At 44.0% G+C, this 22,702-nt stretch overlaps 1 protein-coding gene across 13 annotated transcripts in view; it reads right to left on the reverse strand.

Moving 5' to 3' along the window:
- Positions 1–1,972: 1,972 nt before the first annotated feature.
- The window catches only part of mast4 (microtubule associated serine/threonine kinase family member 4), a 155,253-nt gene continuing 134,523 nt past the window's right edge, over positions 1,973–22,702 (reverse strand). For 12 of the 13 annotated variants that reach the window (XM_061733943.1, XM_061733942.1, XM_061733941.1 and 9 more), the window contains 11 exons: positions 19,874–19,975; positions 19,186–19,308; positions 18,284–18,393; positions 17,584–17,705; positions 17,274–17,488; positions 15,638–15,838; positions 13,650–13,876; positions 11,746–11,868; positions 11,279–11,415; positions 7,972–8,156; positions 1,973–7,863 (listed from right to left, as the gene is read on the reverse strand). In XM_061733943.1, coding sequence (XP_061589927.1) covers positions 4,424–7,863; positions 7,972–8,156; positions 11,279–11,415; positions 11,746–11,868; positions 13,650–13,876; positions 15,638–15,838; positions 17,274–17,488; positions 17,584–17,705; positions 18,284–18,393; positions 19,186–19,308; positions 19,874–19,975 — 4,985 coding nt within the window. In that variant the 3' untranslated portion in view covers positions 1,973–4,423. The remainder of the gene's footprint in view (positions 7,864–7,971; positions 8,157–11,278; positions 11,416–11,745; positions 11,869–13,649; positions 13,877–15,637; positions 15,839–17,273; positions 17,489–17,583; positions 17,706–18,283; positions 18,394–19,185; positions 19,309–19,873; positions 19,976–22,702) is intronic. The other variant, XM_061733944.1, reaches the window with a different exon arrangement.

Genomic DNA, 22,702 nt, shown 5'->3' on the forward strand with positions numbered 1-22,702 from the left:
AATGTGCTGACTTTTTCTCTGACAGTTCCTTATCTGACAAAGATGTTTTAACATGCCGAGGCCATGTGGAGCGATGATATTCAAAATCTGACACCCAGATCTCTGGGTTTTGTAGGCTGTTTAGAGCTGAGCTGCAAGTAGATGAAGCATGTTGGGACAGGGTGCCATGGAGAGACGGCCTCTGGAAGTCACCGTTTCTCGCCTGAAGTTCCACCATGTTGCGTAACAGAAGACCCACTTAGAGCACCACGAGCTGGAGAGTAGCTGCCCCCTGTCTGTGATGTAGGACACCGCAGTCTGATGGAGACTGTTGGAGCTAGGGTTGCCACCTTTCAGAAATAGAAATAAGGGACGCCCTGATTTCAGCAGCGCAGGAGCCAAAAAAAAAAGCCCCAAAACTTCTAAACTGAATAAAAATGTGTTTATTTTATATGAAAAAACTAAATGCTTTGATTTAAAGTTTAAAGTGCTTTAATAGCATTGAACTTGCATGACTGTACAGACAGACAACCATATAGCAGCTGAAATATCCTCCTATGCTACGTATGTCCACATCAGCCCATATGTATAATATAGCCTACAGGTGAAGAATATGGTGTAAAAGTTAATTCATTTCAATAATTCAACTAGAATATGGTGTAAAAGTTAATTTATTTCAATAATTCAACTAGAATATGGTGTAAAAGTTAATGTATTTCAATAATTCAACTAGAATATGGTGTAAAAGTTAACTTATTTCAATAATTCAACTAGAATATGGTGTAAAAGTTAAGGAAAATACAGTACAAATCGTATTAGTTCAATACGGGACGCAACATTTTTTTCTCAAATAAAGGACAATTCCGTATTTTACGGGACGGGTGGCAACCCTAGTTGGAGCTGTAGTTTTTATGTCGCAGCTGCTATTAAAACTGCAATTTATGCAAATTCAAATTGATGAATTGAGTGTTTCTTAAAAATGCTGAAGAGTTATGCTGCAATGCTTCACTTTTTAGACCAGCCTAGCATGGTTGGGCACAGATTAGGACTACACGCTGTGTCACGTTTGAGGTGATAAACTCAAGATTTGAGCTCTTCCCACTTGAACATGTATATAACAGTTTTATGGGTTATTTCCATTTAAATCCTCCGCCACTAAACGAACCCAGATTGTGTTTAAAACTGAACACACAAAAAATGAAAAAGAAAAAAAAGGTTATTGAATTTGATGACGTGTCTCAGAAAGGTTGAGATGGGCTTATGATTACCTCCATGTAGAATCATCTCTTCTCCACATCTGGAGACCAGATGAGGGCGTTTAAGGAGATGGGTGTCATTGTCTGTGGTACAGGATTAAAGCTGCTCAACAATCCTGGTTCTTCCATTTCATGATCAGCCAAATGTTTGGACTCCTGGCAGACTGGTTCAGCCGCTGGACTCTTCTACCGGCTGTTCTGATGGGTTCAGCATCGTCTTGCTGAAAAGTGCAACATCTTCCCTGAAAGCGATTCTGGTGACATCCACACATGACAGAGCACACATGTCCGCTGAATATGTTCACACTGCAGGAACCGGACCTTTATAATGTGCCAGATTGAAAATGAGATATTTAAAGTCTTCACTTTCTTCGTCATTCAGTTAGTCACTGCCTCACTAATAATAAGCCCCTTTTTTTCTTCCTTTCCACCCACTGATGTCCATGACTTCCCTCCACTGAGCCCCATCAATTGCAAGGCGTTCCTCTGGGTGCTTTCCTTTTCCCAGTTTCAGTTTTCCTGTGCTTTGCTGCAAATATCCCAACTTTTTATTTGGACCTTTTGCTGCCATCCAAATCAAAACAAACATGTTTAGTCTAGTCACCCATTGCAAGAGCACCGGTGGTTGTGGGGACACCAGCAGCGCTCCTGTTATTGTTTTTTATGTTTAGTCTACATTTGATTTTATATGGAGAAACAGATGAAAGACAAAATGAATAATTTAGAATTTCATTTTATTTTCAGTATTACGCAACATTAGAAGTATAAATATCTTTTAATATACAACATCTATGACATCCATAGAGCTTTCCTTGGGCAAAAATACAAAACTCAAAACACTTTTATTGCACATGTTCTAAAAGACAAACCATCGTGACCAAGTTCATCTAACACTAGTTCTACACAGAGGAAGAAAATGAACCGAAGAGACAGGCAGACAATGAATAACCCAATGCGTGAAAAGACACCGATTACTGCACAAACAAACATCCTGGTGGCGAAGGAGCGCACGGCTACAAGCAACGTTACCCAAGACACAGAACGTAGATTTGGCAAATCAACGATATACAAAATATTCATCCATGATGCTTTGTAAACAAACTCTGAATGTGCATTGAGGATTTACATGTCTTTCATCACAGGAAACAAAAAAGAAAAAAAAAAGAAGGAAAGGGTGCTGAGAGGGTTATAATTGTTGAAAATCAAGTGTTTTATCCACTTTCAGCTTAAAAAGTCCTCCTCTAGCCATTAATATTAACTTTAAGGTGCATTTGTTCTCTCACAATACATTTAAAATACCCAACACAGGTAAACGTTTTCTTCTTTTAAAAGCACTCTACACAGCAGCACCACGTCTGACCACAAGGGGGTGAGTACATTAGCTGTGGTGGTTCGTAGTGCCACTTTTGGCCCACTAGAGGTGCACTTAGAAGACTCTCACACTAGGGGCTGAAGCTTCTTGTGATATGCTGCCCTTGTGTGGTCACAAGTAGTATTACTACATAAAGTGACCACCATTTACATCTTTGCCGTCAATCATTACCTCCCAGATACAGTGTGCGTAACATTTAGATACAAATGCTGCAGCAAGTTCAATTGTTAAATATATTATAGGTATTAGATAAGATAACTGCTGTTTAAATCGCCTGTGCAGCAGAGCAAATACTGCTAACTCTAGAGGCCCCGGCTACTTGCTGGCTGTCTTCAAGGGTTTTTTCGATTCAAAGGCATCTAAAGTTTGGAAGTGTGTCTAAATAGCTGAAAGTGATGAGGTTACACGCCTATAGGTCTAGTACCAAGTATTTGCACATTAATGTCATATTTATGTCCAGGATGTGAACTATGCATTGCAAACACTTGTAGTCCTTGTAAAAATGTTTGCCCGGGTGAAGCCTGAAGCCGTCCACGGACATTTCAGCGTCCTCCTAAACACACCAGCACACTCTAGGAAAACACCTCTCACAGTTTGATTTGATGCTACATCTTTAGAAACAGCCCAGTCCGCCCTGCACACCTTCACCTCACCCTTCAAGTCAAATCTGGAACATGTGGAAACATGTCATTTGTCACGATGAGGAGGATACCACTGATGAGGCAGGAGCTTACTTTAGACCACACACTTATCAAAGCAGAACACGTTAAAGCCACCATATGTAGTAACACCACATCTGACCACACGGGGGTGTATAAACCAGCTGTGTTTACAGAATACCCACGTACAATACTGTGCTAATAAGTTGGGATGGGCCGGCATGTCTTTTGCCGGTTAACTTTGTGATGTGCTGGCCCTGCGTGCTCAGACGTGGTACTGCTACACAGTGGGGCTTTAATATCAAGCATACAAACAGGACACTGCAAAGTCTTTACATAAAGTACAAACAACAACCATGTAAGCCCACGTTTCTCCGGTTCACCACGTTGTATTTACACTACATTGCATAAAAATCTAAAACATATGTACAGATGGTAGTGGAATGTGAATTAACACCACGTCTTGCTAAGAACAGCAAGATTTTTATTTATTTTTTTAAGTCATTTCCCATAAATCTAAGGCCCCAGTCACCAATTTTTCCTTTCTATAACCGGAACATGTTTCTTTTTAAGTTTTAGGTGAAAAGCACAGGACATTGCCTCTGTGTACCACTGCAAAAAACAAACAAAAAAAAAACACAGACTTCAATCGCGCCAAACAAACGCGTAAAGATGAGCAGAAACAATCCGCCAGCTGCCGAACTGCTGAGCCAAGTCGTGTGGTCTACTGCATTGAAACACCGGACTTCAGGTCTGCTAGAGTCTACGTGTTTAAGAGTGCAATTTAAAATCTTTTATGGCACTGATTCTTCAGCACGTCACAGCCTTTCCGAAGCTCCGCCCCTCCGAAGCTCCGCCCCTCCGAAGCTCCGCCCCTCTGCCAGGCTCTTCTCCTAACCCTTGACACACTGATTGCACGAAGCATTCGGTGGTGGAGAAGAAAAAAAAAAACGGAAACAAACTTTCAAACATTCACTTGATAGTAAAACACTGATTGCCTACATTCAGACTAAGAACGTCTCGCGCTGGTCCACGCCGCTGCGTCAGGCGTGTAACAGCGTCGCCGGTCCTCAAACATACGGAACTAAACCGGAGGGCGTGATGACGCTTGGACTAATTACATGGAGTCTCTGGAGCGAGTGCGTGGGCTGCCCATTTCATTTTTTGTTGCCGGAGCTCCGCAGGGACTCCTTCTGTGGTTTGCTCCTGCTGCCGTCTCTGTCCGCGGGGTCTCTGAGAGCAGACGGCGGAGCTCTTGGTGCGTCTCTTTTTGCGTTTTTCTGCACAGTAGAGCCCTCTTGAAGTGCTTCTTTTTTCTTCTTTTCCGCCGACTCCTTCCGGCTGGAGGTTAGTGGCTTGTCGGTGGTGCTGGTTCGGGTCTCAGGAGACTTGTGGCTGTCAGGTTTGAGGGTTTCGGTCTTGAGGATCTCTTTAGATGGTTTGGTGATGGGCTCGCAGCCTGACACCCTGCCGGATGCAGCCCCGCCGCCATGAGAGAGCGCATCCTTCTTCGCTGCAGGTTTTGGCAGCACCAGCGGCGGATCAGGCTGACCGGAACCGCCTGACGTCTCCTTCCTGAGCTGCTGAGGTGCAGCGATGGGAAAGATCACGTCTTTCGGTTTTGAGTCTTGGCTCTTGGCCGCGTGGTCTTTAGGTCTGACCTCTGGAGTCGGTCTAACAGCTGGAGTCGGAGTGACGGCAGGCTTCAGAGTCAACGTGGCTGAGACAGACTTAGGAGGGAGCGGTTTTGACTTGTCCGTGTTGTCTTTTCCTGCTACAGAGAATCTGGACTGCGTCTCTCTGTGCTTCCCGTCTCCTCCGGAGGGTGAATGTGTCGACTCCTCCCGTTTCCCGTCCGCCCCGGCGGACGACGACGAGGCTTCTCTCCGGTTTGGAGCTCCTGCTGCAGGTTCTTTGGACGGATTTCGCTGTTTTGAGTTGGGACTGCATCTGGGGACCGGAGCAGCAGCGATGTGGGATTTCGGCTCCTTTGTAGTGGAGGAAGTTGCATGTTGGGGGTCAGGTTTGGACCTGCTCCTGGGACTCGAAGCATTTTCCCCTGTAGCTGCCGGGGCCGACCCTTTTAGCTTTGCCGGGGAGATCACAGTTTTTTCTTTCTTGATTTCAGATTCTGCAGATTTTTGTTTGGTTCTTTCAGAGGGGGAGTGTTTTGAGAGCAGCTCTGAATCTCTCAGCCCGGTTGTGATCTTTGGTGAAACGGGAGCTCCCTTCTTCTGTGGCACGTCCTCCACCCCAGACACAGCGTTTTCGTTTTTGCTCACATTCGCTTTGTCTTCTGTGGCTGTATTTGACAAAGCGCCGGTTTTAACCGTGTGAACATCTTTCTTAGCGGTGCATGTGCTGATTTCAGAACCTCCAGTCGCCTTCACAGGCGATCCGTTGGACTTAGCAGAGTCCACGGCGACGTTTGCTTCACAGACACGCTCCGACTTTAAGCTGCAGGATTTATAATCGCGTTCAAAAACTTGTGACGAGCAGATGTTTGGCGGTTGTTGTCTGGAGAGCTCATCCCCCGGAGCGAGTGCAGACGGGAAGGCCCTCCGTGGAGTCGGTTGAGGACCGAAGTTCTGTGCGGCAGCTGTTCTCTGGAGCCGACCCATCTCAAAGACCGAGTTTCGACCCGCTGTGCTTCGTGAAGGTTCGCTGGCAGCTGCGGCCTGAGGTTTAACGTCGACATCCGTCTTTGCTGAAGTCTGCATTTCATCAGACGTTGTGCTTGGTGCCACGTGATCATCCTCCACCTCATCCTCCTGATCTTCGTTGCTCACTTCCCGAATGGAGGGTGTTTTCCCGCAGGAGAAGTGGGAGCTGTGGCGAGGAGCTCTGTGGTCGTGAGACAGCGTGGAGGAGGCGGCGGCGGCGGCCTTAGCTCCGGTCCGGCTCTCCTGTTTGACAGTGAAGGTGTCCACTTTGCTGATCGAAGACTTCAGCAATTCTCGGTGTTTTTCCTGTGTCTTCTCACCGCTTGAGGGGATTTTAAATTCAGCCGCTGCGATGTTTGACGGCTCTTTGGAGACGACTGTGCCATTGAAAGAAGAAACCGCTTCAGAGGTCAGTGGACTCTTGACCTTGTCACTGGTTTTCAGTTGGGGGACGGTCATCTGCTTCTCGGTTGGACTCTGGAGCCAGACCGGAGGATTGGTGGAGACAGTGTCACTTGTGTTTTCCATCATCTTCGGTAAACAGGTTTCCGGCTTGGAAACTCTGGGTCCCGACAGCAGGCCGATGTCCAGCGTGCCCTCCAGAGGCTTGAGGGAGGAGACCTGGCGTCCCTCCAGCTTGTACTCGGACGACGTCTTTCTTAGCGGAGACTCTGCGGACGAGATGAGCTGCAGTTTTTCCACGGCGCTCTCTCCCCTCCCGGAGAAGAGTTTTGGCGCCAGACCTTCAGGATTGGAGTGAAGGCTTCCCTTCATGAGGTCGTGGGACATGGACGTGTCCAGCTGGAGGCTCTTGGATCTCATGGAGCCAAAGTGCAGGTTCTCGTGGATGCCGCTTGACAGTCGGCACATGCAGTCTTCCCGTTCCTCGAATGACAGCCTCTTCCTGGTGAACTCGATGCTGGGAGCTTTGAAGTCCAGCCGCTCTGGCTTCACGCCGTCTTTGCTCTGTCGAGAGTGCTGCCGCTCTGGGTGGACGGAGCAGCAAGCTGACCAGGGAACGCCTTCGCCATCAGACCCGGATGGCTCAGCCACGGCCTCAGAGGCACGTGCAGACAGTTTTTTGTACAAGACGTCTTTGAGTGTTGCGCTAGCAGCTTTGGCTTCTCCCGGGCCGGACTCGGGGGTTTTGTTTTTACTTCGGAGCAATAACCCTTCCTCCCTGTCCTCACCACAGGGTAGTAAAGAGTCCGATTCGTGGAAGGCGTCCTGCTTCTGCAGAGACTCCCTCCTCTCCGACCATTCCTGTCTCTTCACAACCACCTTGGCTTTCAGTTTCTCTTTGTCGAGCTCCTCCAGAGACTCCTGCCGGCCCATTTTGCGACTGATGGGCCTCTTCAAGCAGCCCTGTTCCACGGGTCGTAGGCGGGTGACCGCCGGTGTTTCACAGGCTGTTTCTTCTACACTCTGCAGGACGGTATAGTCCCGCTCACCAGTCCTCATCTCCTCATCCTGAACCTCCTCTTGGGTCACCTCCAAGCTGTGTTTCCTGGGACAGAGATGCTTCTTCTCGGCGGTGTAGGACGGGGACAGCTTCTCCTCGGACTGGACGCGCTTGAGGAGGGGTGAACGAGGCGGCTCTGCACTTTTGGGGCAGACTATGTGGCGCACAATCGTTGGCGGGGAATGCATCATGGCGGGGAAGGCTTGCGATGTCTTGGAAATGGCTACAGAATGTCCGCTGAACAGGGGAGAGGGCGAGCGCTGAGGAGACGCTGGCTGAGGGGTGGGCGAAGGCGTGCGGGCCAGCGGAGAAAGGGGAATGCTGCTGGCAGACTTGCGGCGCCCCTGTCGAAGCCTCTGACCCGGCAGCTTGGGGCCGAGGCCGTGCAGAGTGCTGGGACGAATGTGGCCCGAGCCCGCGGGGGAGTTGGGGGCGCTGGAGCTGGGGGAGCTGCTCTGGGACGAGTTCCCTCCTGCAATTCAAAAGAAAAATGGACATCGGTAATGCAGCACGACACACAACGGACACATTCTCTAAAAGTTACAGTCAAGATTTTATCAGGACAGGATCAAATCTCCACCTGACTGGGTGAAATCTGGTGCGGGGCGTAGGGCGGCGGTGGGGGAGCGAGGGGAGAGGCTGTGGGTGGGGGAGCCGGGGAGACTCTCACCAGAAGACAGAGAGTGGTTGAGGGAGGAGAAACTGCGGCTGGTGTGGAGCAGCGGAGAGGGCTGCATGGCGAAGCGTCTGAACAGAGAGCGCCGCCTGCAAAACCAGAAGAGAGGAAGAGTTCACCGATTACACAAACCGAGTCCAGATGTCGGGTACTAAACATGCAAATATTAAGTGGCACGGTGGCGCAGCTGGTAGTGCAGCCGTCTCACAGCAAGAAGTTCCGGGGTTCAATTCCCGCCGTGTTAAGTTTCCCCATGACTTTGGCGCCCACAGCCTGGGTGGGGTAGGCGAAAAGGCCTTTCTGTGTGGATGCACACAGAATTGCAGTGGACTCTGCATGTTCTCCCCGTGGTCCCTTGTACAAAACCATGCAAAACCTGGGCTACACATGCCCCCTCTGGCCAGCCAGGGCGCCAGATGGGGTGGGGAGGATCTGGCCGGAATAACGTGATCCTTCCACGCGCTACGTCCGGCCAGAGAAGCCCCACCCTGTCTGGTGAAAAGAAGCACTCCTCAGGACAAGAAGGAGACCTGAGCTCAGTGTAGGGCCTCCTGGGGTTGGTAGAGGGAGCAATGCCCAGGACTGACTTAGGTAGAAGCACTGGGTGGTAAAAAAAAAAAAAAAGGGAAAAAATCGGGGATAAAAATATTAAAAAAAATAAATAAATAAACATGCAACAACAAATATTAATTTAAAGGTTGTAAAACCACGGTTCACAAGGGTTTATCACATATTCAAATACTCAATACTCAAATACAGTGAAAAGCGGAGTAGTAGTATCAAGCAAACACAACCTCAGACAAACAACTTTTTCCACTGTGTCATTAATTATTTAAAGGAGCTTGAGGCCGGATTGTGGCAGGATTTATGAAAAAAATCCGTATACATTTTAAGTTTTCTAGTAGTAATGTCAGATGAAGCGTTCCAAAGCCAAAAGAATGAGCCCTCTAGTGTATCTCTCCTTTGCCTTGAACAGGCTGTGTGCTGCAAAATGTGCTGCAATTCGGTCCCGAATTTCCTGCGCTGGGCTGCGGATGTGACGTCACATGACGCTGCATGTGCGTTCTCCCCGTTCTCCCGTGCCAGCTTCACTGTTGGCTGCAGTACCCCCGACGGCCGTCGTGGTGGAGGGTGGCGCTAGAGAGTCTCATTTCTTAAAAGGAGCCTCATGCTCCTTTAACGAAAACAAAGCCAAAAATAAATAAAAATCATGTGGGTAACACTAAGTACTCCTTGAATAGTAAGTTACAGGCAGGTTCTGGTAATCATCGCCTCTTGATGAACTGATCATCTTCAGTGTGCAGACCTCCGTAAAAGTTTCCTGCTCTGGAGTATTCAGTTATGTGTGTAAACACAATGCCAAGAGGGAAAGACATAAGAGAAGCAACTGCTGCACGTCCCTCTGGAAAGAGTTACCAAAAATATTTCTAAATAATGTGGAGTTCAACATTCTTTAGAGAGAACGTTTATTCACAAGTGGAAAGCATTCAAGACAGTTATCAATCTTCTCATGAGCAAAGGTACTCCAAGGTCCCGGTGCACTGCTCAGAGAATCGCAAGAAATCCAAGAACCCCATCTCAAACATCTCACCGATCACGACAACGTTAAAGTCCATGACAAAAACTGTAGGAAATAAGTCAAGTTTTAATATAAGACTGGACAAGAGAAAGCTGCTTTGTGTGTCTATAACAATGTGAGTATTGAGTTATTCAACGAGGAATCAAAGCACAGCAGGGAATCTACATCCGCATGACTGAACCAAGGTTTTTATAGTGACCTTTTCAAAATCCAGACCTTAAACCAAAGTAAATGCTGTGGTGGGACTTTAAGAGAACGTACGCCAGCGAATGTCTAAACATTTTGAGCAAATGATAATATTTCAAAAAGATGAACGAACCAAAGTTCCTCCAAATACCATAGTAGACTGTTATTGCCGCTAAAAGTAGATCTATGTGCCATGGGATAAAGGAGGCACTTGGCATTACCCAACATCATCATCATAACTATGTTATTATTTTAATACGTCTTTAAATGTAATGCAGATAGTAACTTTTGAACGACTTGGTGACAGCTATACACGGGAAATTACAGATTGACTTTGGCTGATTAAATGAATGAAGACGGCAGTCATCGTCTGTTTTAGCTGGAAATATTTCCAACGGAGAAATGATTTTATACCTTGGTTCAGATCAGATCTTCTAAAACACTGAAGAAACGTGTTTCAAAGCTTCATTGATCACATCAGGATCAGTTATTGATTGATTTCTTTAGAAGTTCCTCATCTTATCTCTTCTTGACTTCGTAATGTTTTCTGGTGAATTTGAGGAAAAGGTGTTTACAGAGATTGTTTCTTTGTCTAATGTCCAACCATTTTTAAGGTGCATGGTGGTCCTACCTGGGGCTTTAGGTTTGAGGAGTGATCAATAACATAACAAGGCTGTAATATGATTCCAGTCATCATACATTAAGTTTAGCTAAACTCACAGACAACTAATTCATTATTAACACTGATAGATTGTTTCTGTTAGAAAACGATAAACTAAAATACCGAGGACAAACGTTTACAGCTTCTACAGGGGTTCAGAATTCAAGCAGCAGTCAGGCGTTTCCAACTTCATCAACTGATCAGAATTAAAAGCAGAAGTTTTGGACCTTTGCTGCTCTGGTGCATTCAAGGCCCTCGTCACACCACTGTAAAACACAGCGTCAGAGACGTCTAGACCTCCAGGGGACAGAAATGCTGCAGCAGGACCTTAAAACAGTTAAAGCAGCACAAAGAAACTCCTTTGTCCTAAAATTATATCTAACCATTTAAATACTTTGTGAAACTCAAACTGTGAGTCTGGCGAAACAAGAGGCGACATGAGCGGTGCACAAATTAACGTGTTCAAGCGTGACATTTGGACCAGTAATTCCTCCACGACCGTGAAAGAAACTGAAGTTGTAGTGAGTAAACACTTTCTTTGTCTCATCAGAAGTTATTTTTCTACATGTCACACCTGCATTGTGACTCTATTGTTATGAAACAAATGATGTGATGTCACGTTGTTGTTCATCTGAGGTTGGACTTACTAAACTTTGAAAACCCGCCGAGGTCCAGGTCATAGTTTAAGTTTTAAACATTTTAATGGATAACGTACGGTGCTGCTTGGACCAGAGCTGTCCTGGTCCCTGATAAAAGTGTTCAAGGTCACCTGAAGGTCGATTTACCTTTCTGGAGTCTTCTCCTTTTTGTTTTTTTTCCCACATCTCACCATCTTGCTCCGGTAGCTGTTCCTTCTGGCTGGGCCAGTTTTTATAGACGTATTTTCAAAGGGAGTTGTAGAGATGGCCACTTTACTACCACTCTGGAAAAGGAAAAAACATGTTACTGACCAGAGAATAAATAATAATCTATGTTTATAAAAATCCTCCAAGTAGGAAAACTTTATTCTGCTTCTCTGCATTTTTGTGAACGTTTCACCATCACTAAAGTAACTACTGTGATGAATTTGTTTAATGTGGATCTTTGTTGATTTTGCTTTAACTCTTATAATTATTTTAATAACATGGCAAGAATCAGATTGCTTGAAAGCAACAACCTTAGCTCTGATAAATTCATCACGCCAACCTCAAAGTTCAGCTGGTTCACGATGACACTCGCAGTTCAGTTTAGAGACAAACACCGTCACAGATACCTTCAGCAGGAGCTCCACCACCTCCGTGTGGACGAGTCCGTGAACTGGTTCTCCATTCACGTGGGTGATGAGGTCTCCGGCTTTGAGTCCCGCTTTGTGTGCAGAACCGCCGTCTTCTACGTTCTGAACGACAGACATGCAACGTGTTGCTTAATATCACCGAAATCTAATATTCTGCACAGAATTACGAGTTTTAAAACCACTTTCACATATTTCCTGGAGACAGGAGACGGGTCATCCATCTTCAGCATTCACAAAAGTTCACCAATCAAGCGCTTTTGGTTTCAGTCACAGCACTGACGAGAAAATCATCATCTATTTTGTCCCATCGTGCGTCTCCACTGTCTCCAACAGAGCACCAGGTTCTCCAACACACGCACGTCTGCTACAGGGACTCTGGAGGACAAAGCCCTCCACTCAAAAAGAACAACCTGAGATCTGATTCTCTGTCTGGGATTTTTCTCAGGTGTAATCATCTTCATTGTCTCATTTTCTGGTCGAGAGGACACCGGTGTATGGAAGCTGGAACTTCTTGTTGCTGCAGAGCCAGGTTCGAGTCTTGTTGCTGGAGAACCAGGTTCGGGTCTCATCCTGGATCCCTGACTGGACTTATAACCCCTCTATACCTGGTTTAGACTGCAGATATAAATTGACCAAACTATTTTTTCATATGAGACTCTGAACATAATTTATATTAAAATCACATTTTGGGCCTAAAACGGGTTTTGATCTGATATTCTGCATTGCTTCCTCAGTCTGAACAGCCACTCATCTGACCCAAACCATCCTGTTATGTGGTAGATGTCAGGATCCAGGTGGAAGCTTGATGTGTTGTAAAACACTACTGGCTCCAACTCCACATCCACTCACATGTGTACAGAGGTGAAAGCCATTTTTTTTCTCCTTGTTCTCAACAGTATTTGACAATAATTTAGTTGGCTAGTTGACATGGTATTACGGTTTTGGAGCCTGATAAATGACACCTAAGCAGAACATCTGACTTGTAGCGTGAATGAAGGCTGAATTCTCTTTAAAACAGTACCAAAGGGGTGGGCAAAAATATCGATATGGCAATATATCGCGATACTTTTCCAGCTGATTCAATATCGATACTGAAAATTTGAATTTTTTTTTTTTAAATATTTTTTATCCCCGATTTTTTCCCCATTATATCACCCAGTGCTCCTACCTAAGTGACAGTCCTGGGCATTGCTACTCTCTACCAACCCTGGGAGGGCCCTGCACTGAGCTCAGGTTTTATTTCACGTTTTATTTCATTATATAATTTATTTTTTATATAACACAATTGCCTGTCCTTAAAAAATGAAAAATAATGGACAGAGGTTTATTTATTTATGGATTTATATCTATACTGACTGATCACTGTGCCTGTCCTTGGTTTTAGTACCCATCTTTCTTGTGTTTATTATCATTTGCCACATAATTAAAGCAACCTCATACTAAATTTAATGTTAATTTCATATGATGTAAATAATATGAAAAACATATACAAATATGTTGTAACTTTAGCTTGTATAGTTATAATAAAACATTGTTTTGACTCAGTTTGTCCTATGAATTGTCACTATAATCTGATGAACGTGCAACTCGGATTTTAAGATCCATCACTATCATCTGATGTACATATATACAACTTGGATTTTAAGATGTGTAATGCATTTTAAAATTTTTCGGTGAACTATGTAGAATATAATAATCGGGATATCGCATAATCGGGATATCGCAATGTGTATCGTATCGTGGCTCAAGTATCGTGATGCGTATCGTATCGTGAGGTCCTTCCCAATACCCACCCCTACAGTACCAGGCAGGGCCGGTGTTGGTCTCGGTACCAGAATATGACTGACAGCTTTTAAACCGCTTAGCGCTGATGCGGCACTTACCCAAACCATGTGGTAGACGGTGTAGATGTCGCTGTCACACGCGTACACTCGGATGGCCCTTAGCGTGAAACCAAATTTCTTCCCAGAGCTGTGGATGACGATCGGCTGCCTTGGGTTGGCGGCGCAGAGGGAGGAGTCTCTGCTGGGGGAGGAGTCTCTGGAGGACGGGTCTGAGGAGAGGGAGTAAGGAGAGAGAGGGCTGGCCAGTGGAGACACCCCGAAGATATCTGGAAAAATGAACAATCACCAACTGAGCAGCCTGTTTTTGTTTGAAGCAGTCAGACTTAAAGTGGTCGAGGTCGGTACTGAGGAGCTGCTGTGAAGGCAACTGAATCCTCAGAACAGCAACACATGAAATATAAACTGGAAAAGGATCAACTGTGCTTTCGGCTATTTGTGTCAACATATTGCCAAGGATGAAAAACATCAGCAATGACCTTAGAGAAAGAAATCGCTAATCAATCTCGGAAAGGTTTTAAATAAAAAAAAAAAAACACCACATGGTCAGAACTCAGTCATCCAGGTAATTCTCAAAGGCTTAAAAACACGACAACTGGACTTCCTTCTCGTTTGCTCTTGACAACGTTTCACCACCAAAGTGGACATTTCAGCTAGTGGGCATTCGATATTCATAATTTTATTAATAATCGGTATCGGCCCCCCCCCAAAAAAAAATTGAAAATAAATAATTTCGATTTTTTTTTTTTTTTTTTTTTAAAGAAAAATTAAGAAATTCACTGAAATACTACATTTTCTTTTTGTATTAAGAATGTTCAACATGCTCAAACTTAAGTAAACTTAAGTAAATATTTGCACTTAAAAAAACAACCTGTATAGCCATTTTCACAACCTGTACTGTTTGGTTGTTAGTCATGTGTACTAGTTAGCTTACTGTTACTACCTCCAAGTAGGCACTTGCTGTGGTTTGGGTCTGGGAATTGGGAGTATTGTGCCTGACTGTTCTAAAATTGAGGCTGTTATTCCTCTTAATTTGTTATTTTTTATAGGCAGCTTTTTTATTTTATGTAAAGAGAAAATTCACTTAATGTTATTTTTAATAACTGAAATGCTGCTTGTTTTGTTTGATGTTCCATAATTTGCACTTTTGATGTGTGAGCCGTGCGAAGTGAATATTGCTGTCCTTCCTAGTTAAAGCAATAAATTGCTCACCATTCATTTAAATGAATTCTTGTATTGAAATTTGTTTTCTCCCAAAAAGGTAAAAAAGGGTAATAATCGTATCGGCTGATATCGGCTATCGGTCTTTTTGATTTCCCCCCTAATCGGTGATCGAAATAATCGAAAAAAAAGCAGCCCATGTACTGAGGCTACAGTCCTCCGCTCAGCAGGTTTGAGTCCCAGCCTGCAGTCCTTTGCTGCATGTCGTCCCATTTCTCTCTCTCTACTTCCTTCCTGTCTGCACTCTGAATAAAGACCACTAGAGCCTCAAAATCTTAAAATAAAAAAAAAATGTAAAAATGTATACTTCTAAAGAACAAATATGAGGTTTCGGTGATAATCTGGTAGAGAGGGACTTTATAGATAGATCGATCTTTATTGTCATTATCACTATGTACAACGAAATTAAAAGTGCTCTCCAGTCAGCACATCATATCAAAATAAAATAACTGAAAAATAAATCAATAAAATGAAATAAAAACAAATAAAATAAATATATATATCTAGACACATTCACCCCTCCACACATCAACATACGGACATTACAAGAACTTTCATCAGCATACAATCATTTTTTTCTGTTATTGCACATTGGGCTCTTTTTTTGTTAAGAGTGGTTATTGCTGTTAGATAAAAGCTGTGTTTGAGTCCGTTTGTCCTTGTTTTCATGAGTGTATCTTTTCCCAGTTATGACCCGGTAAAGACCACTGATCTTATTTTTTTTACATCCCTGATGTGTAAAATCTTAGAATTTGACAGAAGGCGGCTGTAAGTTTACGATCTGGACGCCAGTGGTGTCCATCACTCACCTCCGGGGATCATCAGGGACAGAGCTCCAGTTGACACGGATTTGGGGACTTTGGCCACAGCTCCGGGCTTCGATGCAGCGCTGTCTGGTCTTAGAATGGCAGCCTGAGGGCCCTGGTCTGTAGAAGCATGATTGGTACCGTCCGGGCTCACCGCACCCTCACCTTTGGGTGTCAGCTGATCCAGATGTTCTGAGAAGCTTCCTATTAATTACAGAAGACGTGCATGGAGCTAGGTTTTCAATGTCCAATGCAAATAAAGCAACCCAGAGAAAATATGAGGAAATTTGACAATTATGGACTCGGGTCTCGGTTCAGTTTCTAGGGTGAATGAAGGTAAAGGCTAGAAATAAAACTAGGAGGGCCTAGCCTGGCTTTTCCTCTTTGATACAAAGATTTTGTCCTCTGGATTTGCATCCAGAACCAGACAGATTTGTAAATTACACAACCGATCCACAAACGATTCAGCATTCAAAACCAAGAGAAATGTATTGTAGGAAACTAAAAGGAGCTCTGCTGCAGCTGTGTCGCTGCAGGTTGGGGAACAATTCATCTTGATGACACATTGGACCTTTTTTTTTTTTAAGTCTAAAATGTCACAATTTTAAGTCCCAACATGCCACTCCCGATGAGGACCATTAAAATCCCACCCAGAACCAGAATCAACATCAGACTTGAAGCCCTCCAGGAAGCCTGTGGGGCCTCCGTCGAGACAGAAGTCGTTGGATCTGGTCTTTGTATTCCGGTTATTTCTAAGAACCTGGTTTATTCTGAAATTGTGTCGACTTTAAAACAGATTTGTGCACGATAAGGTTGCAGTTACTATAACAGGGGTCGGCAACCCAAAATGTTGAAAGAGCCATATTGGACCAAAAACACAAAAAACGTATATGTCTGGAGCCGTAAAAAATGAAAGGTCTTGTATCAGCCTTAGAATGAAGACAAATGGTGAAAGGAGAAATGTCGAAAAAAAGTCAAAATGTGGAGAAAAAAGTCAAAATTTAGAGAAAAAAGTCAAAATGTTCAGATTAATGTTGAAGTACAATCTCGAGAAAAAAGTTCAAATGTTGAGAAAAAAGTGGAAATGTCGAGAAAAAAGTCGAAATGTTGAGAAAAAAGTCGAAATGTTGAGAAAAAAGTCGAAATGTCGAGAATAAAAAGGAAAGGAAAAAGGAAGAAAAAAAGTGGAAAAAAGGAAAGAAAGAAGAAAAAAGAAAAAAAACAAAGAAAAAAAAGGAAAAAAAGAGAAAAAAAGAGAAAATAAAGACAAAGAAAGAGAAAAAAAGGAAGAAAAAAAGAAGAAAAAAGGGAAAAAAAGGAAAAAAAGAAGAAAAAAGAAAAAAAACAAGAAAAGAGAGGAAAAAAGGAAAAAAGAGAAAAAAGAAAGAAAAAAAAGAGAAAAAAGAAAGAAAAAAAAGAAGCAAAAAAGAAAAAAAAGGGGAAAAAAAGGCAAAAAAGGTGAAACATTTTTGAAAAAGCTCCAGGAGCCACTAGGGCGGCGCTAAAGAGCCGCATGCGGCTCTAGAGCCGCGGGTTGCCGACCCCTGTACTATAATAAGTACAGTAAGTAGGTTATAGGATGTCATTGTGTCACTGCTTCTGCATGGCTGCATGTAACTCCAGCATTTGTAGTTCCTACCTGACAGCGTGGCTCCGCTGTGGGTGCTGCCAGGAGTAGTGGCGTCAGGCTCCTCCTGCGCCAGCTCCCCGATGGAGAAAGATGCTTTGCTGGGGTCACCGAGGCCCGAGGTGTCGTCTCCTTCGCTCTCAGCCGAGATGGCAAACTTTGGCAGCAAACTGGGACGAGAGCCCTGATTCAAGCTGTCTGTGTCGGTGGAGTGGGACAGCGAGGGCCTGGATCAAAGACACAACCGGACTCATCTTCAATACTGTGCTTCATTTTAATTCGAGACCAGATATGTTTGAACCAAAGGTGGAAATCCTCATACATTTCAGCAAAGTCTGGTGTCCAGCTGAGAGAGTCCACAGTCAGCGGGCTCTCGCTCTTCTTCTCCTCCATCTCTCCTTTCTCCTCCAGATGCCCACGAGACAGATCCAGGCTGCTGTAAACCTGTCGACCACACACCAACATTCACATCATTGCAGACAGGCTACAGATGCGCATTTCAGTTTTAAAACGCAGATATTTAAACAGAAATCAGCAAAGAATGTACAGTTTTCTGCAGAGATTACAACGTTCACATTAAGCCATCTGCGTTACGCAGATCTCATGTTTCTGGAAAGGATTCAGTGTGGTGCCGCACTGCCACTGGGACACCCTGGTGCTTTGTGAGGCACTCCGTAATGTTTTGTTTTGTTGTGAGCGGGGAGCCGACTGCAATGCAGCATGACTCCCGGCTTGCACGACTGTACCGTGTCTGCTGTCACGCATTACCACATAAAAGCAGATCTCATTTACAAGAGGAAAATTTATGCAAAGCCAAAATCAAGGCTTGGTGCTGTTGGGGGCTGAAGGACGAGCTTCTAGACGCACATGTCAAAAATGCTTGTTTGTCTCGATTGAGACGTAATGATGAAGATGGATGAGAACTTCAGATCATTTACATCCCTGATGTCTCGTTCGTTAACGACGATGCCCTACGTGTTAGACTGAGGGCAGAAAAAAGAGGAGGGAGATTAGGGACGCACCTTGGAGAATCGGTGAGAGCAGGAGGAGAACTGCCGCAGCTCCATGTTAAAGTCCTCGTCGTTTGTGTCCTCTTCCTCCGTCTCCAGGTGATGGTACCTCTCAGAGCGAGCTGGGAGAGATGAGAGGCTTATGTTCATTTTGCGTTCAGTTATTACAGATCACTCCCTTGACAGGGTGAGGTAAGAGCTGGGCAAGTGTAAACGGCAACCTCTCAACGCCGTCAGAGGTCACGCAGATTTCCAGGGATTAATTGACTCCTTTAGATGCGAGATGTTTTCATACATAGTTCTCTAAAAACCTACAGTTGTCTAGAAAATGGTTACCATTGTTTATATTTTTAATGCCTCAAACTACTCAACAATAACAGCGTCAATCTTTATACAAACTTTGACCTTTGACAGTGACGGGGTAGGAAGATGGGCAGCGACGGGCTTCAGGTCAGGACTCGCCTGGGTGAGGACTAAAGTCTCTGTACACAGAGTTAGTTTAAAGCTCTGAGCATTGCAACAAAAAAATAAAATGTTCCTCCTTATTAGAAGAAAAAGAGGAGAATTCACTCGGATGGAAATTAACGGATTTGATTGCGGACTGATTTTCAAATCATGAAAATAAATCCTGGCTTCATTATTACAATCTCCCGACAACAGTGTAAGTCTGACGCATTTATCACAGAGTTAGTTTGGTGTTTTCAGGAGTCTCTTATTTTCTGTAAATCACCTCTTAAAGGTGTTTGAGTTTCGATTTTTAAGGAACCAGCCAACCTGCATGTCAACAGCAACACCAGCTCACGTCATTGAGGTCTTAGAATCCAGAGTCACACAGAAAGCACTTTTAACAAATAATGAGCATCAACTGTGACGGTGAGTAAATGATCAAAGTCCAGTTGTTCTTGTTGACTCACTGTCGAAGTAGCTCGTGTCGTCTTCTGACTCGAGTTGAGGGATGAACTCGGCCTTCTGCCTCAGGAGGCCGTTCCAGTCCAGGTTGTGGAAAAACGAATGCTGCTTGACCTCAGCAGCTCCTCCTGCAGGTGGAGAAAAGATACATTTCCAGGACAAATGTGTAACTAAAAGTACAAATCATCTGAGCAGCTCATTTGAAGACAGGAGAGAAAAAAAACAACAAGAAAAACGCTTACGCCGTGCTTCCCTTTTCCCTCACGGCTGTGGGCCAAATTCATGTCACAGCTATAAATTATGCAGCTTCCTGCTTGTGACCTTTTGTAAAACAGCAGCATGGGTGAACACAGAGGTCCGGCCGTCCCCCGACTGAACCAGCATCAAACTGATTGAAAGCTTCTGTAGTGGGTCGCAGTCACGTTTACAGTCTGCAGATATACACCCTCAATCTGCCTCATCATGCATGGAATTGGATTCATGGACGAGCAAGGAAATAATTGCAATTGATCAAACGGGGAGTTCAGCAGGCCGCGGGATAACCTGTTCTTCTGCGGGATGACCTCAATTTTAGTTCCCGCTGACTTGGAACAATACGAGCTGCTGAGGTGGCACGCGAGGATTTATGACGGCATGTTGTAGTCTTCGCAGGCTCACCTGCTGCTCCACTTTCTTTACACATCCTGTTCTCACCTGTGCCCATCCTTTCGAGAGGGTTCTGCCTCAGCAGCAGGGTAATGAGCTCCTGAGCATCAAGAGGGGGAGCGTCCTCTCCGTCAGGCCAGTTGATCTCATCTGGAAACACAATGAAAGCCGTCAGTTATCTCCACCAACACGTGACTCTTATTCTGCGTATGTGGAAGTCCCACTTCCATGCACACGAGGGCAGCATTTCTCAATAACGTTCCCATATGAACCCCTGGCATAAGATGGATGCTATTACAGGACGTGCCGGAAAGAGAAAAGACCAAGGGCAAAATTCTTTATCCTCCAGCTGCCGGGAGAGAGGGGGGAAATGGGACTCCTATCTTTAAGGGATTATTATCTATCTGCTCAGTTGAGACCCCTTCTATATTGGTGTAATCCATCGTACATTGTTAAATGAAAGACCATGGAGTTATCTAATATATACACCAATACTTGGTCGTGTTGGCAAGGAAAAGGAGATATTAAAGACTGACAGAGAGTGTCAATGGGTGAATCTTTTGCTGAAAGTATGGGTAAGTAAGCTGCCCACTTTTGAAATGTTCAAATGTTGCTATACACTGGGCTAACCCACGAATGTCTATGAAGTCTGACAAAATATCTGGTATTCCCCAGCAAGGCCTTTGCTCATCTGTAGGCTTACAGTCAGACTGCTAGCATTAAAAATAAAATGAGTAGCATCATTATTATTATTTGTGTTTTTTTTTTCTCTTTTTCTTTATACTGTACTTGGTTGTTTCTCTTGTCTCTGGGTCTGTTGTGAGTGCTGGGTTGGGGATGGGAATGTGGGAGGGATATAAAAAGATGGGAAAAATGGAAGGATGGAAGTATTCCCAGTTATTTTGCTTTACTACTGTTGTGAAATTATTTCCAATAAAAAAATCATTAAAAAAAAAAAAAAAGTATGGGTAAAAGTGATTAAAAATGTCCAACTCCAAAACCAGGTTAAACTACTCAGATGGCTGGCATATGATCCTGATTTTATACCAGCAGTGCAAGATCACAGATACAGTTTTGGTATTTGGTATCACTTCTATATGCATTATTGTTGGGATATGTATTGTTGCTGGGAGCTTAATAGCTTTGATAATCTATGTCAAATATATGGGTTTGATCAGCAGGACTTCTACAGGTACTTACAGCTTCGTGACTATTTCTGGAAAAAGGTGAAGGGCCCTAACCCAACAGAGCCATCAATGGTCATTCAAATATTTATAGATCAGGGATTCTTGAGATAAGGGACAAAACAGGTTTTAAAATGTATTTTTTTTTTTAAATGCACACTATATTCATTGGAACTGTATATTTCTGTAGAGAAGGATCTTAGCTATTTAACCATGTAAAGGAACAGGTTTTAAATAAAAACACTTAAAAAAAATAAACATGCTTCACTTTAGAACTTGATTTGTGTCAAATCCGTCAGACACACTCAAAAGTATACAATTTTAATTCTTCCAGTCCAACAAGAATCTAAAGTCCTGAAGTATGTCAGTATAGTGTTTAGTTACTCTGATATGTAATAAAATACAATATATAAACTCGTGTTGTGATTTCACACTATTCTGAAAAGGTTTTTAAAGTTTACTTGAGTTACTAATCATCCCATGACCTCACATGTTTGTTTTATAATATGTTTAAATTTACTTATTGATTATTAGGGCCCGAGCACTTACAGTGGGATTGTATCTGTAGGAATTGTTCTTTATTCTTTCTTTCTTCTGACGAAAGGAGGGCCTTTTTGCCCCCCTAAACGTGCCCCAAAAGTCACCCAATTTTGCACGCAAGCCAGGCCTGGTGAAAAATTAGATATTTAATGGTTTGCATTACTGGGCGTGGCCTAACGGCTCAACAGCGCAGAACAGAAAGTCGTGGGTGGTGTCATTTCTGATATGCTTATGGGGGACGGTGGCCATGAGTGCGAGGGCCCGTTCATCGCTGCTTGCAGCTTGAATTCTTCTTGTAATGGATGTTTCCACCAATCTTCCTACAAGTTGGGATCTTCTTCTTCTTTGTCTTGCAGGACGACGTTTTAGGAGAATTACACCCATTCGCCAAACCCTGCAAACACCGGGCCTCCTGCAGCAGCACCACTGCAACAATTTCTGCTTTCCTTTGTGAAAAAGTGTAATGGAAGTCCACCGGGAGTCACTCTAAAGTGTAAAAATCACGACACCAATGATCATCGTCCCATTACAGCTGAGATCCTTCTCACTTCACACCGCATATCTGGTCAGAGGCTCAAGTTTTAAGAAGGAGTTGGACAGTTTCTCACTCATCTGGTCGAAGCTTAGACGTCTCACGCATTTATCGTTTGGTTGTAACTGCTCAAAGATTCATCTCAAACACAGAGGTTTTCTAGATAAAGTAAGTTGGTCTTTTTTTATTTTTAGTGCCGTCAGCACCGTGTGCAGGTTTCATTTCCACGTTTGCATGAACTCCACAGTTTACCAGATGAAACCAGCTTTCCTGCTTGTGTGCCCATTGTGCAGGTGAAGACCTGGGATTTCACTGAAGCTTCTTAAAGACGACTGTTATTTTAGCACCAGTATCAAAACACATAGATGAAATCCTAGTTTTAGCCACAGTTTCCTGGCCTTTAATCCAACAGGGGCGTTTACCTCTGAGCTGCACTTTAATATCACAGATGTTACTCGTTCTCTACGCCTGGGTGACTGATGGATGTGGCAGACTGATGGCTCCTGGAGGGACATTTATCATGATGTTGTGCTTGTAATATCATCCATCTATCCACGACACCCAGTTTAATGTGTCAGGTGTCATAGTGGGTCTGTAGGTGACGATAGGACGAATAACCTC

The sequence above is a fragment of the Cololabis saira genome, chromosome 11 (genome assembly GCF_033807715.1).
Source record: "Cololabis saira isolate AMF1-May2022 chromosome 11, fColSai1.1, whole genome shotgun sequence".
NCBI lineage: Eukaryota > Metazoa > Chordata > Actinopteri > Beloniformes > Belonidae > Cololabis > Cololabis saira.